Raw genomic sequence first — 23,997 nt, forward strand, 5'->3', positions numbered from 1 at the left:
GTGAGGAGACCTGGGTTCGGGCCCTGAATAATCCTGGACAAATCTCAATTGTCTTGTTGAAGGGCAGCACTCAGCTCCGTTGTTTGAACAGTGAGCCATTAACTCTACCCTGCTCAGGCTTCTGGATTTAGGCAAAGACCCAACAGAAATGCACTGAAAGTGGTGAAAGCTAGGAAGTCACCGCTATCCACGCTACAAAAGTACAAGGTTTGTTCCCGGCAATTCCAAACTGAGAGAGAAAAAGAAACCAAAAGCACAGCCGAGCCGGAACGGCTGCCGAGGGGTGTGTGGGACACCGTGCTTCGGACGACGCTTCCTCCTAGCTCAAAGGAATCTAGGAACCCGGTCAGGGCCGGGGGGTGGGGGGGTGGTGGACAAAAGCAATGGCAGTCCCACCCAGCAGCACGTGTGGGTACCGAGGGGACAGAGGGCCCCTCACCCCTGCTGGCCTGCACGGCCCTCCCTCTCCCTCGCCTGCCAGGTACCTGAGCGACCGGTGCCTCCTGTTTCTTGCCTTCCGACACCCGACCGGACACCTCACTGCTGCTGGCTCTGACAGCGGGCCTTGGGTGGGCCACGAGCGTGGTCGCGTTTGTTCTAGTGGCTGAGACGGAGCGGGGCGGGATGTAAGTCAGTGCACGCAAGAGCGATCCCCGATATCAGCCTGGGGACCTGGCCCAGGGCTCATGTCATCCGCAGAAGCCTGTGTAATGCCCTCCCTCAGTCTTGCACGGAGGAGCTGTCACCATCTCACGTTACAAGCTCAGGGTGCTGTGGCAGTGACCCCAGGATTTCCCTTTGCCCTTCCCCATTCTTCTGTCTTTGACGATGCTCCCCCTCAGCTGACCAGGCCACTACTTTGAGTAATGGTGGGGAGCACCGGTACAAATGGGACTCTGTGCATTTAGAAGAGTCTCCACAACAATAGCACGGTCATCCGCAAAGGCTCAGGTCCACGTGTTCACCGCAGCACCACTCGTGCTAGTCCCAGAGCCCCCAGACAAAACCTTTCGCTCCCTCTAGTACGGCCCTGCCTACGTAAACTAGGCTAAGTCCACCCGAGGGACTGCCTTGTGGCCAGCAGGCATCCCATGGTAAATACGTAACGTCAAAATATGTAAAAATTCCTGAGGGTAACATACAGTGTGATCTCACTTTACAAAAACACATACAAAGCTTAAGTTTTTGTAAAGTTAACAGCTATAAAACATCAACAATTATTCCAGACAGTGGGGTTACAGGGACATTCTTTCTTTTGTGCTGCTCTGTGTTTAATTAGCCTACCAAGATCAGGTATTATTACTATCTTCACAAAAAGCATTACAATATTAACCACTTTCCTGATGTCGTCGGTCGTACCACAGATTCTCAGAAGTAAAAGAAACCCCAGATATGGCACTATCTCCCCCTGACAGATGCAATCCTTGCCTACAATGGTTGGCTGGGGATCACCTAACTCTCCTCACATACGAGCAAGAACAGGAGGCTCACTACCATTCTCCCTGTTCAGGCCGTCATTCACTACAAGGCCCTTCCTTAGATTATGTACAAACTTGCTCTGCAGCTCCTAGCCACTAGCGTGGGTTCCACCCCTTGGAGTCGGCACACAGAAGTCATGGCAAATACTCCTCCAGAAATGGAGATCGGAGGTAGTTCCTTATAGGGATGAACCAAGCCCCGCCTGAGCAACATGCTGTGTTGACTCTGTCAGCATCCTCTCCCCTCCGGGCCTCGATGGGGTCTGTGCGTGTGGATGTGCTGGCTGGTGCATGCGTGTGTGCGTGCGTACGTATGTTACGTGCCGGCGGTCCCTCCCAGGTGAGCCTGGCAGGTGCGGCAGGGGAGTCAGCCCTGCAATACAGGCCTGTGCTCACCGGGAATGGAGCACTGCGTAGCAGGGATCACATCCTCATCCTCGCTCTCAGAGGAGGAGCTCCTGGCTGTGCTCTCCGAGGCCCGGGCCTTCCTCGGGGTGTTTGCAGCTGGGGCTTGTGTGGCGGTAGCAGCTGGGCCAGCTGGACTACGATTAGGGTCGACAAAAATCAGAGGGGGTTTAATCACCTTGAAAAACAAAAACAAAACATACCCCCCGAGTGATTAAAGGCTTGGCCAGGCAAAGGGGAAGTTGGGTGGGGGTTTACAGGGCAAGGGGTCCAGAGAGCTCAGGGCCGCTGGGAAGGCAGAGGTCATTGCAGCCGCCCAGGGCACTCCCGGCTCACCCTCAGGCCATGCACCTGCTAAGACCTGCACAGTACCTCCCGGCTCAATAGGAGCCCATTGGACCTTCACAGGAACCCCTGAGGTCAGCAGCAGCAGCTCTATTGTACAGGTGAGAAAACTAAGCTCAGAGAGGAGAAAAGAACTGCCCAAGGGCGCACAGCTTAACTGAAACACAGCCAGGGCCAGATGCCCGCCCAGCAGGGTGCTCTAAGCACCACGCCCCTCGGCTGCCTGGGCCCTAACACACATTCACCTGAGGAGCTGTGCATCATCGAGCTGCCCCCACCCCAGAGACTCTGATGCGGCTTCCTGAGACGCGGCCCAGGGTGCCACCACCTAGCGACACAGAGCCAATGTCTTCAACAAACCGCACGGGGGGAAATACCCAACACATTAAGACCTAAGGGACTCCATGGAACACACCAGATGTAAAGAGTATTACTCATGAGACAATCTGGGAAATGGAGACACTGACTTTGCGGGTCAGCTTCTCAGGGGTGACGTTGGATGGTGGCTGTCCTTTAAAAAAAAGGAAGCCGGGGTACTGGGGAAGGAGCGGAGGGTTTGCGTGAAGCGAGCCTGGTCACGAATGCAGACCCGCTGAGGCTGGGGAAGACACGTGGGGGTTCTTTGATGCTGTTCTATCTTTGGGCAGGCTTTCCATCTTCCAGCGAGACAGCAAAAGACAAGAGAAAGCGGCAGCTCCTCGGGATCCCGCGGACCAGGCTGGGGTCACAGCTCCAGTGGATATGCCCACCACTCGCACGCGCACCTGGCACGCATGGAGCCAGGAGTCAGGCCGCCAGACGAGCCCACCTTCCACCCTCGGGTCAGACTCGGTCTGAGCTCCACTCCCTGTCTGGCCTGGGGGGAAACACAGGAAGCAGGAGCAGCAGGAGGAAGTTGCCCAAGGCCGACGTCTAGGGCCCAGTCTTGCCCACCTCACCCCCCTGCCTACCTCCAGGGCGCAGGGGGGCAGTGGGAGAGGCACCGTGAAAAGTAAAGCAGAGGGGTAACCGCGGAGGTTGGAAGCTTTGCTGGGCTGGGGCCCTTCCTACCCTTGCCAAACAGCCTCCCCCACGGCTGCTCTGATCTGCCACTTCCAGAGCCTGCCTTCCCACATGATGAAAGAGAGAAGGATGGAAAGTGGGAGAAGGCTTACAGTTGAGGGAGGGGGGATCTATATATATGTGAGAAGACAGAAGAACAGATTGTCGGGGATGAAGAGAGGCACCGAACGCACCAAGGCAAACAATAGCGTCTGGGATGTTAAAAGCAGCTCGGCAGCAAACGCCTCCTCCTCCCTGCTCCACCTGCCCACATGGCCTCTGGGCCGGGGGCGGCGCAGGGGGCCTGGCTCGGAGGGCAGGGACATGACGGTAGTCCAGTGGCAGTGGATAGTTGAAAAGGTGGGTCATGCAACCCACAGATGAGGGGAAACCCGCCTCTGATCCTCCCTCTGCCAGACTTCACCATGTGGCCCAACCCCTGAGCTTCGTGGGCCTCAGTTTCCCACCTGTTGAAAGGGCTATTAGTAATCCCAGCCTGGGCTTGCTCACCAGAGGGGCTCTGATTCGCTTTGGAAACTGCAAAGCACAGCATACACATATAGAGGTGACAGTCAAAGACTCACTGGAAGCTGAGGCAGCCTGAACGTTAGGCTGGGCCGCCCTGTGGGCACCAAGGGCCCAGAGGGAATGCAGGGACTCCCTTCCCACTGCAGAAGCAAACCTGGGGATCTTCTGTCAGAGCTGAGCTCTCCAACTGTGCCCTCATTCCACTCTGAGGCAGAGTGGGGGAGGGGGCCGACTAGCCCAGGCTGTTAACCCCGCGGGGGGCAGGGGAGAACAGAGCCAAGAAAGCACCCCAAGAGCCTCAGAGAGCTGCCTGGGGCTAATCAACAGGTCCTGGGCCAGCCCTGCCCTAAGGGGCCAGGAAATCCCACCCTCCAAGGAGGAGCCTGGAGCTTCGGTGGTTCACCAGCCCCCAGGGAATGTCACCCCACGGGCTGAGAAGGCTGAGGCTCAAGAGAGGGCAAGTGGCCTCACTCAGGGTGACCAGCAAACTGTGCCAGAGCCGTACTGGAAGTTAGTTCTCCAGGCACCAGACAGGAGCTCCTTCCAGGACCAACCATGCCAGGGCTCCCACTTAATGCCCTAATTTAGCTCCTTACAGGCCTTTTTCTCTGACTCCACCTGAAACTCTGAAGGCAGGGCTTAGGTCTTCTTAATACAGTACCTGCCCCAGACCTAGCACAGACCCTGGCCTGGGGTTAGCAATGCCAGCACCACAGGGCTGAGTCACAGACCACCCCCAGGAATTCCTCTCAGAGAAAGAGGCTGGAGCCCATCCCTGCAGGTGGGGAGACTGAGGCACAGTGAGGGAGCCTGGGAATGGAGTCACAATCCCCTCCCCGCCTCCCAGCCTGAGGCTCTGCCCACTACCCTGGCATCGATCCCTTTTCCCCACTGATGGGCTAATAATAAAGACAGAGTGAAACTTGTCAATAGAGAAGTGCTGGACAAATGCATAATAATGATAATAATCACAGCGCGCTGAGGACAGAGGCGCTAAAAACCCCCAGTCAGGAGGAGGCTGCGGCTTCCCCAGGCTGTGCCGTCTTCCCTGAATCCTAGGGAAACGCGCAAAATGTCAACTTTTGTCCTTCTTTTTTAACAGGGACTCCAGAATCTTCAGGACTAACGTACCAATTAAATGGTTCAGTTTAAGCGTGATGTTCATTGTAATTGTGTTAGTCCGCCCCCGCAGAGAAGGGCGAGGCGGCCCCCTCCCTCCCAGCTGTCCCGATCCGGAGCAGAGAAGGCACAGAGAAGGCGGCCTCGTAAGGGTGCCATGGAGAGCTAGAGGGCAATGCTGAACCGCCTTCCTCCTTCCCTGGAGAGGAGTGGGGAGGCAGTGCTGGGCAGCGGGCAGAGCACGGACGGCCTGGGTTCAAACGCCAGGTCTGTCCACTTGGCACTGGCCGTGTGATGCTGGGGTAGGTCGCTCGACTTCTCTGAGCCTCATTCCTTCCTCCTTAAAATGGGAATAAAAGAGGGACCTACCCTCACAGGGGTGTTGTAGGAATTACACAGAATAACGAAGTATGGCATTTAGCACAGTGCTTGGCACACACAAAGTGACCAACAATGTCAGATGTAGCCATTCGTCAGGATTTTTATAATCCTTGCTACCGAGAAGAGAAAGGCAGTGAACCCCGTGCCCCACCACTCGGGGTGTGTAAGCACATGTGAACTTGCTGATGGACTGACTGGTCAGCACATGGTATGGTATGTGCGGGAGACGGTTAAGGAGACCCCACTCATCTGGTAACTGGAGGACTTGCGTCCCTGAGGGGACCTGGCAGAAGCTTCTAGGCACTTGGGGCTAGAGGACAAAGGGCAATTTTAGAAATTGCTAGAAAGGTTGGGGTTCACACAGGCCTGAACACCAGTCTTGTAGACTTAGGAAGCTGGGGAGACCCGGGGGGCTTGGTCCTAACCTCAGGGGTGCAGCTGGGGAGGGCTTGGGGTGCAGCAGAGCACGTGAACATGTGCCACAGGTGCGCCAGCACGGTCTGCCCCCTGGCTTCAGACAAACCCCGTGGGGAAGGCTCCCAGGGCCACACACGAAACAGAGAGATACAGGGAGGCAGGGGGCCGGCGTCTACCTCCGCCTTGGCTTCTTATGGGTCACGGGTATTTGGGGAATTGACTTCAACTCACTGGGCTCTGACTCCTGACACAGCAAATGGGCAAAAGCACGTGCCCGACAGCTGGTGTTGACCCTACACTGGCTCTGAGGCCTAATGTTCAAGGATGCTCTGTTGCCCCCCTCCCAGGGGTTACTGTGAAGACGGATGTATCAAAACAGAGGGAAGAGTCCAGGAAATTGTGAAGTGCCGTTTAAATGGCAAAGAGCTACCCTCGCCCCCACTCCACCCACCCGAGGCCCACTGCCCGGCTCTGAGTCTGCAGTGTCTCAAAGAGAAGGCAGGGCCTACCTGGCTGGCCGGGAGCTCCTCGCCACTGCTCTCCGAGGACCCTCTGGCATTCTTCTCTGGACGTGCTGGGGCCAGGGTCTTGCTTCTGGCAGTTTTGGAGTCACTCTCCTTCTGAGGGGACAAGCAGACGGGTAGGGGAGAGAAGGTGTTAGCTGAGGGGGACCACAGCCGGTGAGCAATGACCCTCACACACGCTGGCTGTCCACGGAAGGCAGCACGGCCCCTTACTACACGCACAGGAGGACAGCTGCCGGCTTGGCCTGCCCCATAGCCAGTGGAAACATAGGCTTCCACTCTGCAAACACCCCTTCCCGAGTGTACTTTTTTTTTTTTTTTTTTAAATTTTTTTTAACGTTTATTTATTTTTGAGACAGAGAGAGACACAGCATGAACGGGGGAGGGGCAGAGAGAGAGGGAAACACAGAACTGGAAGCAGGCTCCAGGCTCCAAGCCATCAGCCCAGAGCCCGACGTGGGGCTCGAACTCGCGGACCGCGAGATCGTGACCTGAGCCGAAGTCGGACGCTTAACTGACTGAGCCACCCAGGCGCCCCCCGAGTGTACTCTTGAAAGGACGCGCGAGTCAGACCCACTAACAGCTGAGGGCTGGAGTGCTGTTGGCCAGGCGTCTGAATGAGGACAGAGCAGCCCAGGATGAGGTTGCAGAGGTGAGCCAGCGGCCCCAGCACAGCTCACATCTGGCTGTAACACCCCCAGGGAAAGGCAGGAGCCAGCTGGAGGTGGCCCAAGGCTGCCATCCCCTCCTGCCAGGCCAGGCATACACGAGGAAGGCTGGCTGGGCAGAAGCTGCTGTCGGGGGGCCAGAGGAGCAGGCACCGGGGGAAACCAGCTCAGGGGAGCCCAGGGCAGGGCAGAGGCCCCTCTTCACTACTCAGCCCAGCACCAAAGTGGCTGAGCCACCTAGGTTGCCCGAATCCAATTTCTCAAGAGACACTAGAAGATCCCGAAAATGGTGTCACTTCCTAATCTTTAAACGGGTCAGCTACAACCCATGCTGCAACTGCCATGCCCCCATGTGTTCCTTGCTAACAGAACCCCAACTCTGCTCTGGTAGTCTCTCTGCCCCCCACCAGGCTCTGAGGAGGGTGGCCCTTTCTCCCAGCCAATCACAGAACCACAAGACCCTTACCAATGAGCAGTTTGGGGTTGTTTTTTTTTTTTTTTTTTTTTGGTCAGGGGAAGTACATGTCCTAGATCTGGACAAGGAGATAAGGGGTAAGGAGGTCAGCTGGGGGACTTCCTAGCTTTTCTGGAGGTGCTGCAGCCCTGCCCCGAAAATGAGGCAGGTAGAGCATAAGAAATCGAGGTTACCAATGATGCCGAACTGAATGGACCACCTTTAGAGCAGCGTTACCCCAAAACGTTGTACCCAAAACTAGGAGATGGCCAATCCCCTTTAAGCTCTTGCAGTTAGGTTTTCTCCTGAAGATTCAGATGTCCTGATACAGGAAACCACTTGAAACTTAAAAAACAAAAACACACCAAAATACTGCATGTCTAAACATGGCCGGGACCCTTGTGTCTTAGTCTGGCACTGAGGTCCCCCCAAAAATGGTACTGGTAACGAGCAACTAGAAGTGAGTATTGCCTACAGGATGGCTGGCCTTTGTGGAACACACCTGACTTCACATCCTTTCCCCTTGGCAACCCCTGCCCTCGGGCCCCAGAGTGCCTAGCTCCACTTTTTTGTCTGGTGAACCCCTGGTCTTCCTTCCTTCAAGTTCTGTTCAATCATCTCTTTTGGCCTCTCAGAGACCTGTTCTCCCAGTTCCATCGGACAGAGCACTACCAGAATATTCCTCAATGATACAGCCACTTCATCTTGCCCTACTGACTACAAGTCCCACTGAGGGCAGGGCCAACATCTTTTATCCCTCTATGTCTATCAGCAAGAGAGGGCGCTCGTAGTTGGTCTCGTGCATTGAAGGCAGAAGGCAGTGCTAGGAGTGCTCGACAGACTTCTTGGTACTTGTTTTACATGTGAAGAAAACAGGAATCTAAGAGGGGATGGGGCTCAGCCTGGCACAGCGATTCCCCTTAAGAAATGAAGATCTGGGGGCAGTTGGGTGGCGCAGTCGGTTAAGCATCTGACTTTGGCTCAGGTCATGATCTCATGGTCATGAGTTTGAGCCCCGCGTCAGGCTCTGTGCTGACAGGTCAGAGCCTGGAGCCTGCTTTGGATTCTGTGTCTCCCTCTGTCTCTGCCCAACCCACTCGCCTTCTGTCTCCGTCTCTCTCAAAAATAAACATACATTAAGAACCAAAAACCAAAAAACAACACAAAGATCTGGCCACCCGAAGGGTACATTTCTACAAGGTCACAACTGGCTGCTGGAGCTGACAGGGACCGTGTTTCTAGATGGGGCAAGAGCTCTCCAGTTTGCCCTGGCTGCCACCACCCGCTACGGTCTCTCCTGACACCGAGGCTCAATGCTGACCACCAGGCCTATGTACATCATTTCCAGCACATGTCTGAGCCCGAGAAGTCCTGGAGTTTGTCCCCCCCTGGACTTCTACAGGACACAGCTGCTCCTGCTGCATTCTGCAAACAGAAGGAAGACCGTCCGGAAAAAAAAGTTGGTTCCTCATTCCCTCCCTCTCTCCACTCCCCAGGCTTCACACCAGATGAGCTCTCCGTGGAGAGATGTACACGCCTACATGAGGGCCCAGGTGAGGGACGGGTCTCCCTCCAGCTCCCCAGGGGACGCATGGTACCTGCCTCCCAGTCCAAGCCTCCTCAAGACTCCCTGTGACATCTCTGGATTCTTGGCCTCGTTTACCTTGGCAGGAGTCATTGGCCTAGGCTTCTGTGGGGCCGGTGTGTCCACTCGTGCCGGGGGAGCCTTGGTAGATTTAGGAGTGCCTGCGACACCTTTCGTCAGGGAGGCCTTGCTCTGGGGGTGGTTTACAGCAGGTTTCACCTAGAGACATGGAAGACAGCAGGTGGGATAAGGATCCGGGAGTCGCAGCCTCGATCTGGTCTTCGTTCCTCACCTGGCCCCGAACCCAAGTTCTGAGCGAGGAGTGGGTGGCGGTGGCTCAGAGGCCCCGCGTGGCAGCCGCCTCCTCGTTAGGCCTCACCTGGGCTGGTGCCGCCACCGCCTCCTCCTCCTCACTGTCAGACTCCTCCTCACTGCTGCTCTCCGAGTCCTCCTCTGGCTTCCTGGCCTGGGTGGCCACGGCTCCTGACTTCCCGGGGGAGACTGCTGCAGCCCCTTTCCTGGCGAACCCCTTGCCAGGGGCTGAGGCAGTTCTGACCTGGGGGGTCTTTCCCGAGGGCTTCGCCTGGAGTGAGAGAAACAGTCAGGGGAGGGAGTGAAAGGGACAGCACGGGGCTGCTCTCGGTCCTCCCCGGGCCTCACCTGAGCAGGGGCTCCCCCGTCACTGTCTGACTCCTCTTCGCTGCTCTCCGAGCCCTCCTGTGGGCCCCCGACTGGCCCCGGCTGGGCCTGGGCTGCCGTGGCCACTGCTTTCCCCAGAGTTGCCACAGACCCCTGGCCCCTCACTGAGACAGCATTGTTCTGGGGGGTTCTTGCTGTTGGCTTTACCTGAATCGTGAAGAGGTAAGTGTATTGGGGAAGGAAGTCGACAACAGGGTTCTACTTCGATTAAGCCCCACCCACGATGTGACCATACGGAAGTCCCTTCCGCCCGCGCAGGGCCCTTGTCCAGGAGGAGGCAACTGCTTGGTCCTCCTCTCCACCCCACTTCTGGCACCTCCCGGGGCTTCTGGTCCCCCTTGCCTTGGCCGGGGACTCCTGTTTGGCTTGAGCTGCTGCAGTGGCCACTTTTCCGGGAGCAGACGCCGCCCCTTTGGCTGAAGCTGTTCTGGTGGAAGCTGGGTTGGCTTTGGTCTGTGGGGTTTTCGCTGAGGTCTTCACCTGGAAGGAGAGACAGGGATGACAGAACGGACAAGGTGAGGTGCAGCAGGGTGGTTAGCCAAGAACACGGATTCTGGAGTCGGAGGCCCGAGCTTGGATTCTTCTTCCTCCATTTAATGGCTGTGTGAAGTTGGGCAAATCACTGACCTCACTGGGCCTCAGTTTCCCCCTCTGTAAAATGGAGGTCATAACAAGGCCCACCCACAGGGTTATTATGAGGATTAAATGACAGATTCATAATGTTTAATTAACATGGTGCCTGGCACATAATAAGCACTCCTGTAAACTTATTATCGTGAGCACTTTTCTTAATGTTAGCTAAGTACAAGCCTACCCAGAGCACAGGTGTTTTCCAGGCCCCTTTCCAGCTAGGCAGCCATGAATTTAACTTCTGGCTAACAGAACGGAAGTTGAGTACACGATTCGACATCCTTACACATGCAAAAAACATGTGTCTTCTTCCTCCCAACTGGAAGAAATGCTGAGGTAACAGCTGGAGCTCAAGCAGCCATCTTAGTCTATGAGGAGGGAGCCGACACTCAGCATGGCAGAACAAGATAGAAAACCACTGTTGTTTCTTCCATTTCACCTAATCTTAGTGGCTATCCAGGTGATCCCCAACCTGTTGGGGTATCCAAGCAAACACAGACTAGAGAGATGAGAGCAACAAAGAATAAAATCTCTGACTGTGAGATTGTTGATAAGAGTATGAAAGCAAAGCCTGCTGATGTAAAGTAGAATGAGGAATTTGACAGCCTGTCTAGGCCCCTGCCTCATTCAGAGAGGCCACCTAATCAGTGACATCCCCCACAGCCCAGCTTCCCTCATCCACACAAGACCAAGTGAAATTAAGAATCAGGACTTCAAGAAAGAAAACCCTCTAGAGCACAGACTGTGTCTGATAAAGGTCAAGGTGCTCATCAGCACCAAAAAGTCATCCTGAGGGGAGTAATGTGTTTACCTACATTTTTTAACTTTTATTTATTTTTGAGACAGAGAGACACAGAGCATGAACAGAGGAGGAGCAGAGAGAGAGGGAGACACAGAATCTGAAACAGGCTCCAGGCTCTGAGCTGTCAGCACAGAGCCCGACGCGGGGCTCGAACTCAGGGACCCTGAGATCGTGACCTGAGCCGAAGTCGGACGCTTAACCGACTAAGCCACCCAGGCGCCCCATGTTTACCTACATTTAAGAAAACAAAAGACACCAGGACAAAGTTGACCTAACAAGTCTCAGTAAACTTAAAAGGGCTGAAATCATACCAAATATGTTCTCCTGCCACAATGGGATTAAATTAGAAATCAACCACAAAAAGTAATCTGCATAGTCCCAGATATTTGGAAGTTAACCCACTTCTAAATAACCCATGGGTCAAAGAATAATAAAAAACCCAACATTTCAAAATCCATGGGATAAAGTTAATGCAGTCCTTACAGGGAAATTCACTGCATTAAACACTTACATTAGAAAAAAAGGAGAAGGACCCGGGTGGCCTCCAACTGCTTTTTTCTGCTCAGGTCATGATCTCACATTTTGTGAGATGGGTCCTGAGTAGGGTGTAGGGCTTCATGATGTCAGTGGGGAGCGGGGGGGTGGTATGTGTGTGTTCCACTAGCCTGCTTAGGATTTTCTCTCCCTAACCAGCCCCCCCACCCTCTTGTGTGCGCTCTCTCAAAATAAATACGTAAATAAATTTTAAAAAAGTAAGAAAAAGAGAAAAGAAAAACAAGAGCTACAATAAACAATTAAAGATTCCGCCTTGGGGCGCCTGGGTGGCGCAGTCGGTTAAGCGTCCGACTTCAGCCAGGTCACGATCTCGCGGTCCGTGAGTTCGAGCCCCGCGTCGGGTTCTGGGCTGATGGCTCAGAGCCTGGAGCCTGTTTCCGATTCTGTGTCTCCCTCTCTCTCTGCCCCTCCCCCGTTCATGCTCTGTCTCTCTCTGTCCCAAAAATAAATAAAAAACGTTGAAAAAAAAAATTTTTTTTTAAATAAAAAAAAAAAAATAAAGATTCTGCCTTGGGGTGCCTGGGTGGCTCAGTAGGTTGAGCTTCTGACTTTGGCTCAGGTCATGATCTCACTCACGGTTTCTGAGTTCAAGCCCCACATCGGGCTCACTGCTGTCAGCACAGAGCCTGCTTCAGATCCTCTGTCCCTCTCTCGCTTGTGCACTCTCAAAAATAAACGCACATCTTAAGAAGCTGGAAAGAAAGAGCAAATCAAACCCAAAAGAAGGAGTAATAAAAATAAAGATCAAAGCAGATGGGGTTAAGTCTCCAGCTCTTGATTTCAGCTCAAGTCATGATCTCACAGTTGTGAGATTAAGCCTGTATCGGGCTCCTCCTTGCTGGGCATGGAGCCTTCTTAAGATTCTCTCCTCCCTCTGCCCCTCCTGCCCCCCACTTTCTCTTAAAATATACACATATACATATATATATATATATATATATATATATATATATATATATGAGTGGAAATTAACGAAATAAAAACCACAAAATAAATCAATGGAACCACAAGTTGTTTCTTTGAAAAGAACAACAAAATTGGTAAGTCTTTAGCTAGGCTGACCAAGAAATAGAAAACACAAATTACCGAAAATCAGGAAGAAGGCAGGACATCACTATAGACGCTATGGAAATTAAAAAGAATTATAGGGAATATTATGAACAAATTTATGCCACCAAATTAGACAATGGAGATGAAAACACACAAGTATCTAGAAAGGCAGAAATTATTAACTGTGCACAAAATCACTAAAAGGTACAAAATAGAACTGACTCGAGAAGGAAGAAAACCTGAATAGACCAACAGTCAATTTTCAAAATTGATTCAGTAATTAAAAATCTTCAGGGCACCTGGGTGACTCAGTTGGTTAAGCGTCCAACTTCGGCTCAGGTCATGATCTCACAGTTCTTGAGTTTGAGCCCCACACTGGGCTCGCTACTGTTACCGAAGATCCGGCTTTGGATCCTCTGTCCCCAGCTCTCTCTGCCCCTCTTCCCAGCTTGCGTGCTCTCTCTCAAAAATAAACACTAAAAAAACAAAAATCTACCACACACAAAAAATACAGGCCCAGATGGCTGTATTGGTGAATTCTACTAAGGAAGAAATAATACCAATCCAACATAAACCTTCAGAAAACAAAGGAGAGAATACCACCCAACTTATTTTCTGAGGCCAGTTATCTGGGCAATACCAAAGCCAGGCTAAGACATCACATGAAATCTATAGACTAGTATTCCTTATGGATATAAACACAAAAACCCTTAACAAATGATGAGCAAACCAACCTGGCAAGAAAAAGGAGTATACACCATGACCAAGTGGGATTTATCACAAAAACAAAAGGTTGATTTAACACCTGAAAACCAACTAAGCGTAATACACTGCATTAATAGAACAAAGGAAAAAACCAGTAAGATCACTTCAACAGAAAAAAGCATTTGACAAAAATTCAACTAATAAAAACTCTCAACAAACTAGGAATAGAAAAGAGCTTGGGGCACGTGGCTGGCTTGGTCAGTAGAACATGTGACTCTTGACCTCGGGGTTGTGGATTCGAGCCCCATGAGGGTGCAGAGATTACTTAAAGATAAAATCTTTAAAAAAAGAAAAAGAAAAGAACTTTCTCATCCTGATAAAGGGAATCTTTGAAAAATTTATAGCTGACATCCTATTCAACAGTGAAAGACTGAGTGCTGTGCCCTAAATTAAAAACAAGGCAAAGGTGTCTGCTCTCACCACTGCTATTCAGCACTGTACTGGAGGTTCTAGCCAGTGCAGTAAGACAAGAAAAAGAAATAAAAGCCGTCTAGATTGAAGAGGAAAAAGTGAAGCTGTCCTTATTCACAGACAACGAGATCTGTATATAAAAAAACCCTAGGGAATCTATAAAAGCCATGAAAATTGATAAGCAAATGTAACGTCATCACAGGACGGAAGATCAACATACAAGGCAAGGTCAGACTCCAAAGGCACTCTACCACTCACGCAGCCATTCCTCACACTTTGACTGACCAGCTCTCCCACCCTTCTCACACAAAGGCTCTCTTCCTATAGCATTTCAATCAAGAATCACCTCCTTCCTTGGTCTCTGGCACATCTGGTTTTCCAGAACCAATCTTGTCTTTGTTACGTTATTTTGAACCTCAGCTCTTACATAGATGGTTTCCTTTGAGCTGGGTGAGGTCTCTGAGCAGACCAGCGACTACGTGTCTCACTTCTGACCCCAGCTACACTGAACAGTGTGGAACCCACTTAGTATGTACAGACAGCATTTTGAGAGTGAGGCCACACAAGTATTATTTCATTTAATCCTCCTAACCCCGTAACAGGGGCTTAATTAGCCTTATCCTCCAGACAAGATTCCCATCAGACCCGCCGGTCTCAGTGGGGGCAATTCAGGCCTCTTGAAATTAGGCAAGGCACCATCTCCTGACAGGGCACCAGGCTAGAAGGCTGGGCCCCTAGAGAGGGATTAGCCGCTTTGTTTTGCACCTTGGGAGGAAGTAAGGCCCCACAACATAATCATGTCTGTGGTTGGAAAAGTTTGGGCCAAAATGTAGCAGGAGGAAGCATACAAGGCAAAGGCTTCTGAGGCGGGCATGCTGGGGCGCAGGCCCAGCTGACCCTCATTGGCTTGCTGAGCTGAAGCTGGTCAGCAAACACCTCTTCTAAGCTCTAATTTCCTCCTCCAGAAACGAAAGCAAATGAACACCTATCTAACGGTATTGGTGGGAGGTTCAGATGGGGAGACAAATACTTAGGCGATGGGCACAGTGAAACTTTTCAGGCGTTGGTCTGGAATGTGTCTGCAGCGTGGAAACGGGACAAGAGCTGCTGGGCTGGGACTCCAACAGGGCCCACACGCACCTGACAAATCACAGGGGAATCACAGGACCCTGGGTCCCACAAGGCAACTGTGACAGGGGGACAAAAGAAAATCCCATAGAAAACACGTGCTCTGGTACAGGGAAAATAGAAATGACTAATTTGTGAGTGGTTATTGGGGGGGGGAAAAAGAGTGACAATTACAAATAAACCATGGGTGAGCATGAGGTGTGAGCCATCTTCACTTTTCCCAGCTCAACTCTTCCAGGCTGGGAGGGGACTCCTGATTCTGTTCCCCATCAGCCTGGCCCACCCTCAGGGAGGCAGAGGAGTGAGCTTGCTGTGTGCACAGGGCCCTTGCTGGGTACGGTAGGTGAGATCTCATTAAATTCTCAACCCTGTGACAGCTAATTTCCAATTTACAGAAGAGTCAATAAAGGCCCTGATAGGTAGGAATCAATTGGTAGGAAATGGGGCCAGGACTTGAACCCAGGCAGTCTGGCTCCAAGCCCCCTGCTCTGTCTGCCACTGCATCATTTCCCCCAGTGATCCCACCAAAATGCTCTGCTTGGGGCAGCTCCCTCAGGCCAGGCACTCTCCCACCCTCCGGGCACAAGCAGGCTTCTTTGCCTGGAACACTCCATTTCCCCTGGCCAGATCTTTCAAGCCTACAATTCCAATGCCACTTCCTCCAGGAGGCCTTCCCTCCGGGGAAAACCCGAGACGCTACCCACCTGCAGTGCTGTAACCCAGGTACGTGACCTATTTTCCACCTTATCACATTATGCTGGACTAGCCTGTGTGCACATCCACGCCCCCATCTAGACTGGGAACTCCCTGAGGGAGATAGGGCAGCACCAGACAGAGGAGCGCTCCACAGAGCTTGCGGGTGGCATAAGGAGTCTCAATGGGAGCTGAGAAGGCCACGGGGGAGACTACACCTCTGACAGGGGAGGAGACCGAGTGAAAAGTGGGGAACCAGGCTGAGTTGAGGCTGCCCTCGAGGCTTCTGCACAGCCAGGGGCAAGCCCAGCCCAGAAAAGTCCCTCCTCAGCCCTGCCCCGGGCCCTGGTGTGGGCGGGATGGGCTGGCTCTTCCCAGGCCTCACCTGGGCTGGGGCTGCAGTCACCTCCTCACTGTCTGATTCCTCCTCACTGCTCTCTGAATCTTCCTGAACCTCAGCTTTAGCCGGGGCCATTGCAGGCCCTGCCTTCCCAGCGGGTACTGGGACAGCCCCTTGGCCCGAGGACCCCTTGGTGGGTGCAGAGGCAGCTTTCACCGGGACGCTTTTACCCGCAGACTTTGCCTGGAATGACAAGGAAGAGACACGTATCTCAGGAGGTCAAAGGGCAACGAGAGGACTAGCCCCGAATCTGCCAGACCAACTTGGCCTCACCTGTCCTGCTGGTGGGGCAGGAGTGGTCTCCTCCTCACTCTCCGACTCCTCGCTGCTTGAAGAGGCCTCGGGCCTCTGGGCGCCCCTGGCCAGAGCTGGGGATGAGGCGCAGGCTGGAGAGGATGAGGCTCCTGCCTTCCAAGGGGCCGGTGTGCCCACTCGCACCGGGGGAACCTTGGCAGGTGCAGGGGTAACGGGGGTGCCCTTCTTTGGAGGGGCCTGGGTCTGGGGTGTTTTCATAGCTGGTTTTGCCTGAGAGGAAGAAGTCAGAAGCTAAAGAAGGAGCCTGAGCTCAGAGCCCCCATCTGTTCTGGGGCGGAGCCCCGCCGCCATGCCTCCCCACAGCTCCCCGGGGAGCCGACGGGTGCCAGTGGCTCAGGTCAGGCCGTGGGGCAGCCCCTCCCGGGCCACCTGGGCTGGAGCCACGGCTGCAGGCGCCTCCTCTTCACTGTCTGACTCCTCCTCACTGCTCTCTGACTCGTCCTTGCGCTTTTCGGCCTTGCCCTGGGTGGCTGCAGGCCCTGCCTTCTGAGGGGGCCCCGTGGCAGGACGTGAGGCAGCTGTGACCTGGATGATCTTCCCCGAGGACTTTGCCTGCAGAGAGAGACACACAGGATCAGGGGAGGGAGCACAAAGTATGGCTGTGTGCAGAGACACCAGAAACCAAGAGGGCAAACAGAGTCAGCGTGTGGGTGTGGGGGGGGGGGGGTGGCTCCTGACACTGAGGGGGAAGGAAGAAACTTACAGGCAGGAGCCTCACCTGGGCCGGCGCCTCCCCCTCGCTGTCTGACTCCTCCTCGCTGCTGCTCCCTGAGTCCTCCTCCTGCTTCCCTGCTTGGGTGGCTGCAGGCCCTGCCTTCTGAGGGGGCCCCTTCACGGGACCGGAGGCTGCTCTGACCTGGGAGTTTTGCCCCAAGGGCTTTGCCTAGAGTAGCAAAAGACAGGATCAGGGCAGGAGCCCACAGGAGACTAGCCGTGAGGGAAGACCAGGTGAGGAGAGCAAATGCAGGGCACGGGACCCAAGGTGTGGAAGGGGAGGATAAGCCGACAGATAGGCTCTCCAGAACGGGGCAGACCGCGCCGTTGCGGGGCGTCCTGCAGCCTCACCTGAACAGGGCTCGTGGCTAGGGGCACGGCTGCTGGCGCCTCCCCCTCGCTGTCGGATTCCTCAGTGCTGCTCTCTGGGTCTTCTTCCCCCTTCCCCTTCCCCTTCCCCACCTGAGCCTGGGCAGCTGTAGGCCCTGCCTTGCCAGGGGGCACTGGAGGGGCCCCTTTCCTAGGGGACTCCTTGGCAGAGGCTGCGGCAGCTTTGACCTGGGGGGTCTTCCCTGAAGGCTTCACCTGGAGGGAGACAAGCAGAATCGGGAGGGAGCACAAGGGTGGACGTGAGGAGACACAAGAGGCCGGACAGGGCAAAGGACGCCACGCACACCGCAGGGGAGAAGGGGTAGGGCTCCAAGCGTGTCTAGGGCCCTGGCAGACAGAGAGTGGAACCGGTCCTCAGAAGGCCTCCTGCGGAGGGGCACGGCTTCATGGACTCTCCCTCCCCAGGCCTCACCTGAAGTGGCGTCTTGGCAGCTGGCGGCTCCTCCTCGCTGTCAGACTCCTCCTCACTGCTGCTCTCTGAATCCTCCTCTGGCTTCCCTGACTTGGCCCGGGCAGCTGCAGGTCCTGTCCTCCCAGGGGGTGCTGGGGTGGCCCCTTTCCCAGGGGTCCCCTTAACGGGGCCCGAGGCGGCCCTGGCCTGGACAATTTTCTCCGAGGCCTTCGCCTAGTAAGAGAGAAAGGGAGGTTTTGTTGCCCTCCTCACCCTCCAGTGTGCCATCAGGACGAAGCCTAGGCCTTAGCTGGGGCTCACGAGAGCCCCCTGTGCTTCTCACTCTCCACCTGGACCGGGGCTCAGGCCCGGCCCGACAGCTTCTCTCTCACTCCCGGGGCCTTCGCAGCCTTGCCCAGCTCACTTGGCCACCGCTGCCTCCTCCTCTAGGTCCGAGATACACACCAGTTCCTCGTGGCAGTTCTCCCCGACACCCCTGCACCGCTCCCGGAGTCACCCACACACAGGCATCAGAGAGAGGCTCCCTCGGCTGGGCTCCCGTCAGCGGGCGAGCCCTGAGAGCACAGGCTCCACGGCTGGCGTGGTCGACCACTGTACTCCGGGTCACAATTCTCTCTCCCACTGCCACATCAGGGCCCGGGCACTTGCCGTGCTCCCCAGCAGAACGACCGTTGTCCAAATGTCCACGTGGCACACACCCCCACCCTGCTCCTTCAGGCCCGCAACGTCTCTGTAAGGCCTTCCCTAAGCCGCTGTTTTAATGACCATTCCTACAGCCCGCCCCACGCCCCCTTACCTTCCTCATTACCACCCAGCAAGATGAACTTTATTTTACTTATTGTATCTCTCCTTTACCATCCGGCCCTGGGCTGGGACCTCCACTCCTGGGCCTCACCGGGCCAGCTTCGGGGCCTTTTACCACCACTGTCTGATGCTTCCTCCTCCTGGCTCTCCGACTCCAACAGCTTCCCAGCCCCTCTGCTTTCCCTTCAGATGCACCCAGAGTCTTGGCCACCCAGCCCAGAGGAGTGGGTCCCGGCAGATGGAAGGTAAAGATTCCTGTTAGCTAAGGAGCCATGATTTGGCCGAAGAAGCCAGAGGGCTAGGCAATTAAAACTTAAGTCCCTTCACTATAGGACCGGCTGGCCATATCCCATTCTCGAGACAGGGAAACTGAGGTAAAGGGGAGTTGCTGACAGAGAGGAGGGTGCAAGGCCACCCTGTGGGAAGTAGCTCTTCCAGGCTGCGGTTCACACAAGAAGGCAATTTCCATAGGGCACTGACAAGCCCAGCTGCCCTCGTCCTTCATTTTCATACCCCCACCTCCTGCTCCCCAAACCCCAAGGTCAGTCTTATCTGGCAGAGGACACCAGGTGCCTCTTATATAGCCATTCGGCAGCCTCCGGGGGACCTGAGGACGCCGAGGAGTGGTCTGCCCCCAGGACTCACCTGGTGGGGCGGCTCCAAAGGGGCCCCCTCCTCACTCTCAGACGACTCCTCACTGCTCTCCGAGTCCTCTTCTGGCTTCTTGGCCTTGCTGGCTAGGGTCAGGGCACCTCCTCTGACTTGGGGTGTCACATCCCCTGCCTTCCCAGGGGTTGGGGCTGCCCCTCTCCCTAGGGAGTCCTTGGCAGGGGCTGATGAGGTTTTGACCTGGGGTGGTTTTACTGAAGGTTTCACCTGGAACAAGAGGATGCAATTAGAGAAGAAATAATAATCTTTGCCTCTGAGGGCTATGAGAGGCTTCATGGTTTACAAACCCCTTTCCTAACATCATCCAATTCTCAAAGAACTCTGAGTCAGATGCTATCTTTACACCCATTTTCCAGAGAGGGACAAGAAGCTCAGGGAGGTTAAGTCACTCAAGACCAATACTAAGGGCAAAGTCACGACTAGAACCCACGTCTGTGTCGCCTTGGGGGCAGAACTCCCATCCACTATGCTCCCCTGCTGCCTGGCACACAGGGGCAGCCTCTCTCAACCAGAAGGCCCACCCTATCTGCCCCTTCAACTACAGGGGTATCCGATCATGGCGGCCTTCCCAGGGGCTGGGAGGCCAGGATCCGAATGCCAGTCTTGCCGAGGTACCCCTGGCACATTCCTTTCCTCCATGGGCTCTTTCTTAGACTTCTAAAATTCTGACGTTCCTAAGGCAGGCAGTGCCCTACCTCCACATCTGTCATCAGGTAGATTTCACCTGACCCTGGGTTTCTGGGGCAGCCATCTCCTCAATCGCAAACTCCTCGCTGCTGCCAGGGCCCTCTGGCCCCCCAAGGCTGTGTGTTTGGCTGCTGGTTTCCCAGGGCCAAGTAGGAACGGGAGCCTGGGTGCTCTTATGGCTGTACCCAGCGCCTGAAAGTGGGGATGGACGTGGGAAGAGGATAGGCCTTGGGTAGATGGGAGGAAGGTCTCCACCTTCACAGGTTACTGGGTGAGGCAGGAGGTGAGAAGTACTCCAGGCACCCCAGGGATGTGGCCCCTGCCTACTCCTGATCTCCTCTTAATTAAGGCACTTTCACCTCATTCACATTCTTGTTAGGGCCCCTCAGGGCTCTCTACATTCTCCCTTTATAGTAACCATGAGCACTGCGGTCAGACTTCTGAGGGACCCCCCCACCTCCCACGTCCCCATAGCAGCAGCAATCATGCACCTCGTGCTGCCACTAGATTCCCAAGGCCCGGCTGCACAATAAGGAAGGACTTCCGGGTCACAGTTCAGAGCAGAGATGAGGCCACAGACCAAGACCTGACCGTCTCTGACCAAGCGCCCAGGCCTGGCATCCACCCAGAACCACTCAGCAGCCTCGCCCAACTCACCCGGACCACACCGCAGGACGGCCACCCGCCTGCCCCTGGGCTCATGCAGCTCTTTCTGCTTGAACCCTGCCCCCACATCCCTTCCTGGAGAATCCCCTGTGCGTCAAGGCCCTGCTCCAGTGCCACCTCTCCCAGGAAGCCTTCCCTGGTCTCACAGGCTGGACGGCGTCTCTCCCCCACAACCCTAGACCTTTTTCACACCCGCGGTGTGACGACAGCATCTGGCTCTGCTCCCCAGGCCTCAGCCTTTCCAGCTCCCGGTCACCCTGAAACACTTGCTCGGTTGATTTGGCCCCGCTGGTGTGCGAAGCCCTGGCCAGGCCCCCGGGAGGGTTAGAGGTTTGCAGAGGCAGCTCCTGAGGACGGGTGGCAATTACCTCCACATATGTCTCATCGCTCGAGGTGGAGGTCTCCTCACTGGAGCTGTCAGCCTGGCTGGCCGATGCCATTCCTGGGGGACGAAGCAGGAGAGGACTGAGGGCCTGCCCTTCCGGACTCCCCTCCCCGGCTCTCTGCCAGGCCAGGAAATGAGACGCAGGTGCCTGTGCTCGCTTCCCGAGTGCGGACCTTCAGCCCCACCTACCTTGAAGCCCCACAGCTGAGGCACGTGCCACTCGAACGCTTGTGTTGCCCACACCTCTGTGACCCCGGGAAGGCTCATGCTAGGTCCTACCACACACAAGCCACCGTCTGCTAGTCCGGGCATCTCCTTCCATCATCACACTGAGGCAGGCAGGGCAAACGCCTATTTCACACGAGAAACTGGAGCGAACCCAGGCCTCGGTTTAGCCTCAGCCTCCGCAGTGGGCCCTGTACCCAGCTGAGAGCAATAAACCAGAAAATGCTCCACCATCACCTGGGCTGCTCAAACTCTCTTAGCAAAGCCTGACATGTCCCTGCAGCAGACCCTTCCTTATTGGGGCGCCGCGGGACCTTACTGCCATGGAGACAGACCTCTAAATTCCAGAACGTCCCAGAGCTTGACAAAGCAGTGCCGGGCCTGCCTCCCCAGCCCAAACTCAGGGGGCTTGACGTCTACAAGTTGGGGACGCTCACCAGGCTTGGCCGGGGTTCTGAGGGCCTGGACACTGCCCTCCTCCTCAGTTTCTGAGGCCAGGATGGTATTCGCTGAAGGCCCTGCTGACTTCTTAGGTGACCTCCCAGACAGAAGGTGGGCCACCGCCTTCCCAGCGGCAGGATGCGGTGTGGAGTTCACCACCTTGCCGGCCTTCTTGGTCTTTGCCTACAAAGGACGGGGGTGACAGACACGCTGGGTGTGGCCTGGTGAATGACCAGCACAGACCGCTTCCCAGGCGTAGGAGTTCGGACAGATTACCTCCCTTGGTTTACTTCTTCACCTTTAAGATGGGGCTGAGAACGGTACCTCCCCTCACAGAGGCACGGAGAAAACCAAATTACAGCTCTTGGGACCCAGGAGTTACTGGCTAAGCGATAACTGGCAGCCCGCTGCGGCCGTCCTCACTACCTCGTGCTGTAGTTGGCGCTCCAGGTATCTCAGGGACGTGTGCTTTACACGTCTGTGATGCTGCTTTGTGGACTACCAGCAACGGTATTCTACCCTCTCAGGAGCTGCAGTCTAGAAAATGGTGTTCCAGCTTTCAGACCCACAGGCGTCTTACTCGCTGTGGTGCCCCCACTGCCTCCCACGGTCCCCGGAAAGTAACTGGATCAGTAACAGGCCGTTGGCTGAACAGGTGAATGCACGGATGAAGGAGGAAAGAAATCGTTACAGGTGCATGATGTGCCCAGCGGCCCAAAGCAGTGGGGCATCACCTCCATTTTACAGAAACGGAAACTGAGGCCCAGAGAGGTAAAGGAGTCACCAGGATCACACAGCTGGTGATAAAGGCCCAGAACTGAATCCAGGTTGGGTAACTGCTCACAACCCTATCCTTCTCTGACAGGGGACTGTCCCCCTACAGGGCACGTAACTCCCAGAGGGCGACAGCTTGCAGGTGGTCCTACTCACCCTGGCTTTTTCTTTCGTGCCTGATGGCACAACTGCCCCCGGAACCGAGGAGTTGGTGGGCGCCAGTCTTGGGGCTGCAAGACACAGACACCCGCTGCATGAACCAGATGAGCTTTTTGTTCTCATTTAAGAACTGCCAACAGGTTTCAGCTCACCTAACGATTCAATTGGTATGGCTGTGCCTGGTGCTGGCCTGAGCATCTGAGACTGAGCCCAGACTTGTGGGAAAGAGCTCTGGGGTGCACGAGCCACATCCACCAGGAGCGGGAGAGCGGGGCACCACGAAAGCCACGGGTGTGCATCCCCCACGGAGCCCCAACTCCCTGATGGCACGAGACACTGAAGACCCCAGAAAAGGAAGCGCTGGCTCACAGTGCCGCTGCAGACCCCCTCGAAGGCACCACATGACTTCAGGGTGGGCCATCCCCACAGGCTACCACGCTGCGGCCCCGAGGGTCACTCAGCAGGACAGCGGCAGCAGTCAGGCAGCCAGCCCCTGGTCCACAGAGAAAGCTGCTCGGGATTTCAAGAGTTTGTACTGGGAAAAGGAGCTCAACTATGAGACCGGGAACTGGTGAGATGTTGAGACCTACAGATTCTGGGTGATCTTCCAGCAGGAAACTTGTCTCCCCAAATGTCAGACAGGGTAAGGTTTCTAGGGTATGCTGTGACATGGGACACTGCTGAGATGAATGGCATGGTCTGACTCTCTTCCTGGCATTTAACTCCATCTCCCTCTCTTTTTTAGACACATCTGTAAGTAGAGAGGAAGTACAGCGAACCACACAGTCCCAACCATTACCAGCTTGTGGCCTGTGTGATGTCAACCGGCCTCTCCAGTACCCTTCCCCATCAAGTACTATTCTGAAAAAAAAATGCCAGACATCGTATCATGTTGCCCACAAACGTTTCAGCATGTTTCTTGCAACGATTCCCTTATCATAGAAAAAATTCATGAAATAAAAATCCATTAAGATCAAATATCAGTCAGTATGAAATCGAACAATTTTTGCTTTTACATAGTGGGTTGGTGTGGACATGCACGTATGCACGGCTATCTGTATGACTAGATGCGCAGGGGACAGTTTTAAAGCTACCCACCAGGATGCATTCAGGGGGTAAAAGGGACCCATCCAGGGTAGAATAGAAAACCTCTCATTTTTCTTCCATATGCTTACATATAGTTCAAAGTGGACTTGTTTTGCATTTATGATTTTAAAAGATGAAGATATAAGATATGTATTTAATATGATCTTGAATATTTTTAAAAACATGCTCAGG

At 54.6% G+C, this 23,997-nt stretch overlaps 1 protein-coding gene across 1 annotated transcript in view; it reads right to left on the bottom strand.

The window, feature by feature from the left end:
- TCOF1 (treacle ribosome biogenesis factor 1) overlaps positions 1-23,997 on the bottom strand; it is a 38,848-nt gene that overhangs the window by 8,051 nt on the left and 6,800 nt on the right. The window contains 18 exon segments of the mRNA XM_045036890.1: positions 486-604; positions 1,875-2,020; positions 2,993-3,084; positions 6,224-6,334; positions 9,024-9,164; positions 9,325-9,528; positions 9,606-9,791; positions 9,987-10,124; positions 16,064-16,261; positions 16,352-16,603; positions 16,763-16,945; positions 17,112-17,276; positions 17,459-17,692; positions 17,910-18,122; positions 19,359-19,589; positions 21,104-21,177; positions 21,783-21,969; positions 22,717-22,790. Coding sequence (XP_044892825.1) covers positions 486-604; positions 1,875-2,020; positions 2,993-3,084; positions 6,224-6,334; positions 9,024-9,164; positions 9,325-9,528; positions 9,606-9,791; positions 9,987-10,124; positions 16,064-16,261; positions 16,352-16,603; positions 16,763-16,945; positions 17,112-17,276; positions 17,459-17,692; positions 17,910-18,122; positions 19,359-19,589; positions 21,104-21,177; positions 21,783-21,969; positions 22,717-22,790 — 2,948 coding nt within the window.

The sequence above is a fragment of the Felis catus genome, chromosome A1 (genome assembly GCF_018350175.1).
Source record: "Felis catus isolate Fca126 chromosome A1, F.catus_Fca126_mat1.0, whole genome shotgun sequence".
Lineage (NCBI taxonomy): Eukaryota > Metazoa > Chordata > Mammalia > Carnivora > Felidae > Felis > Felis catus.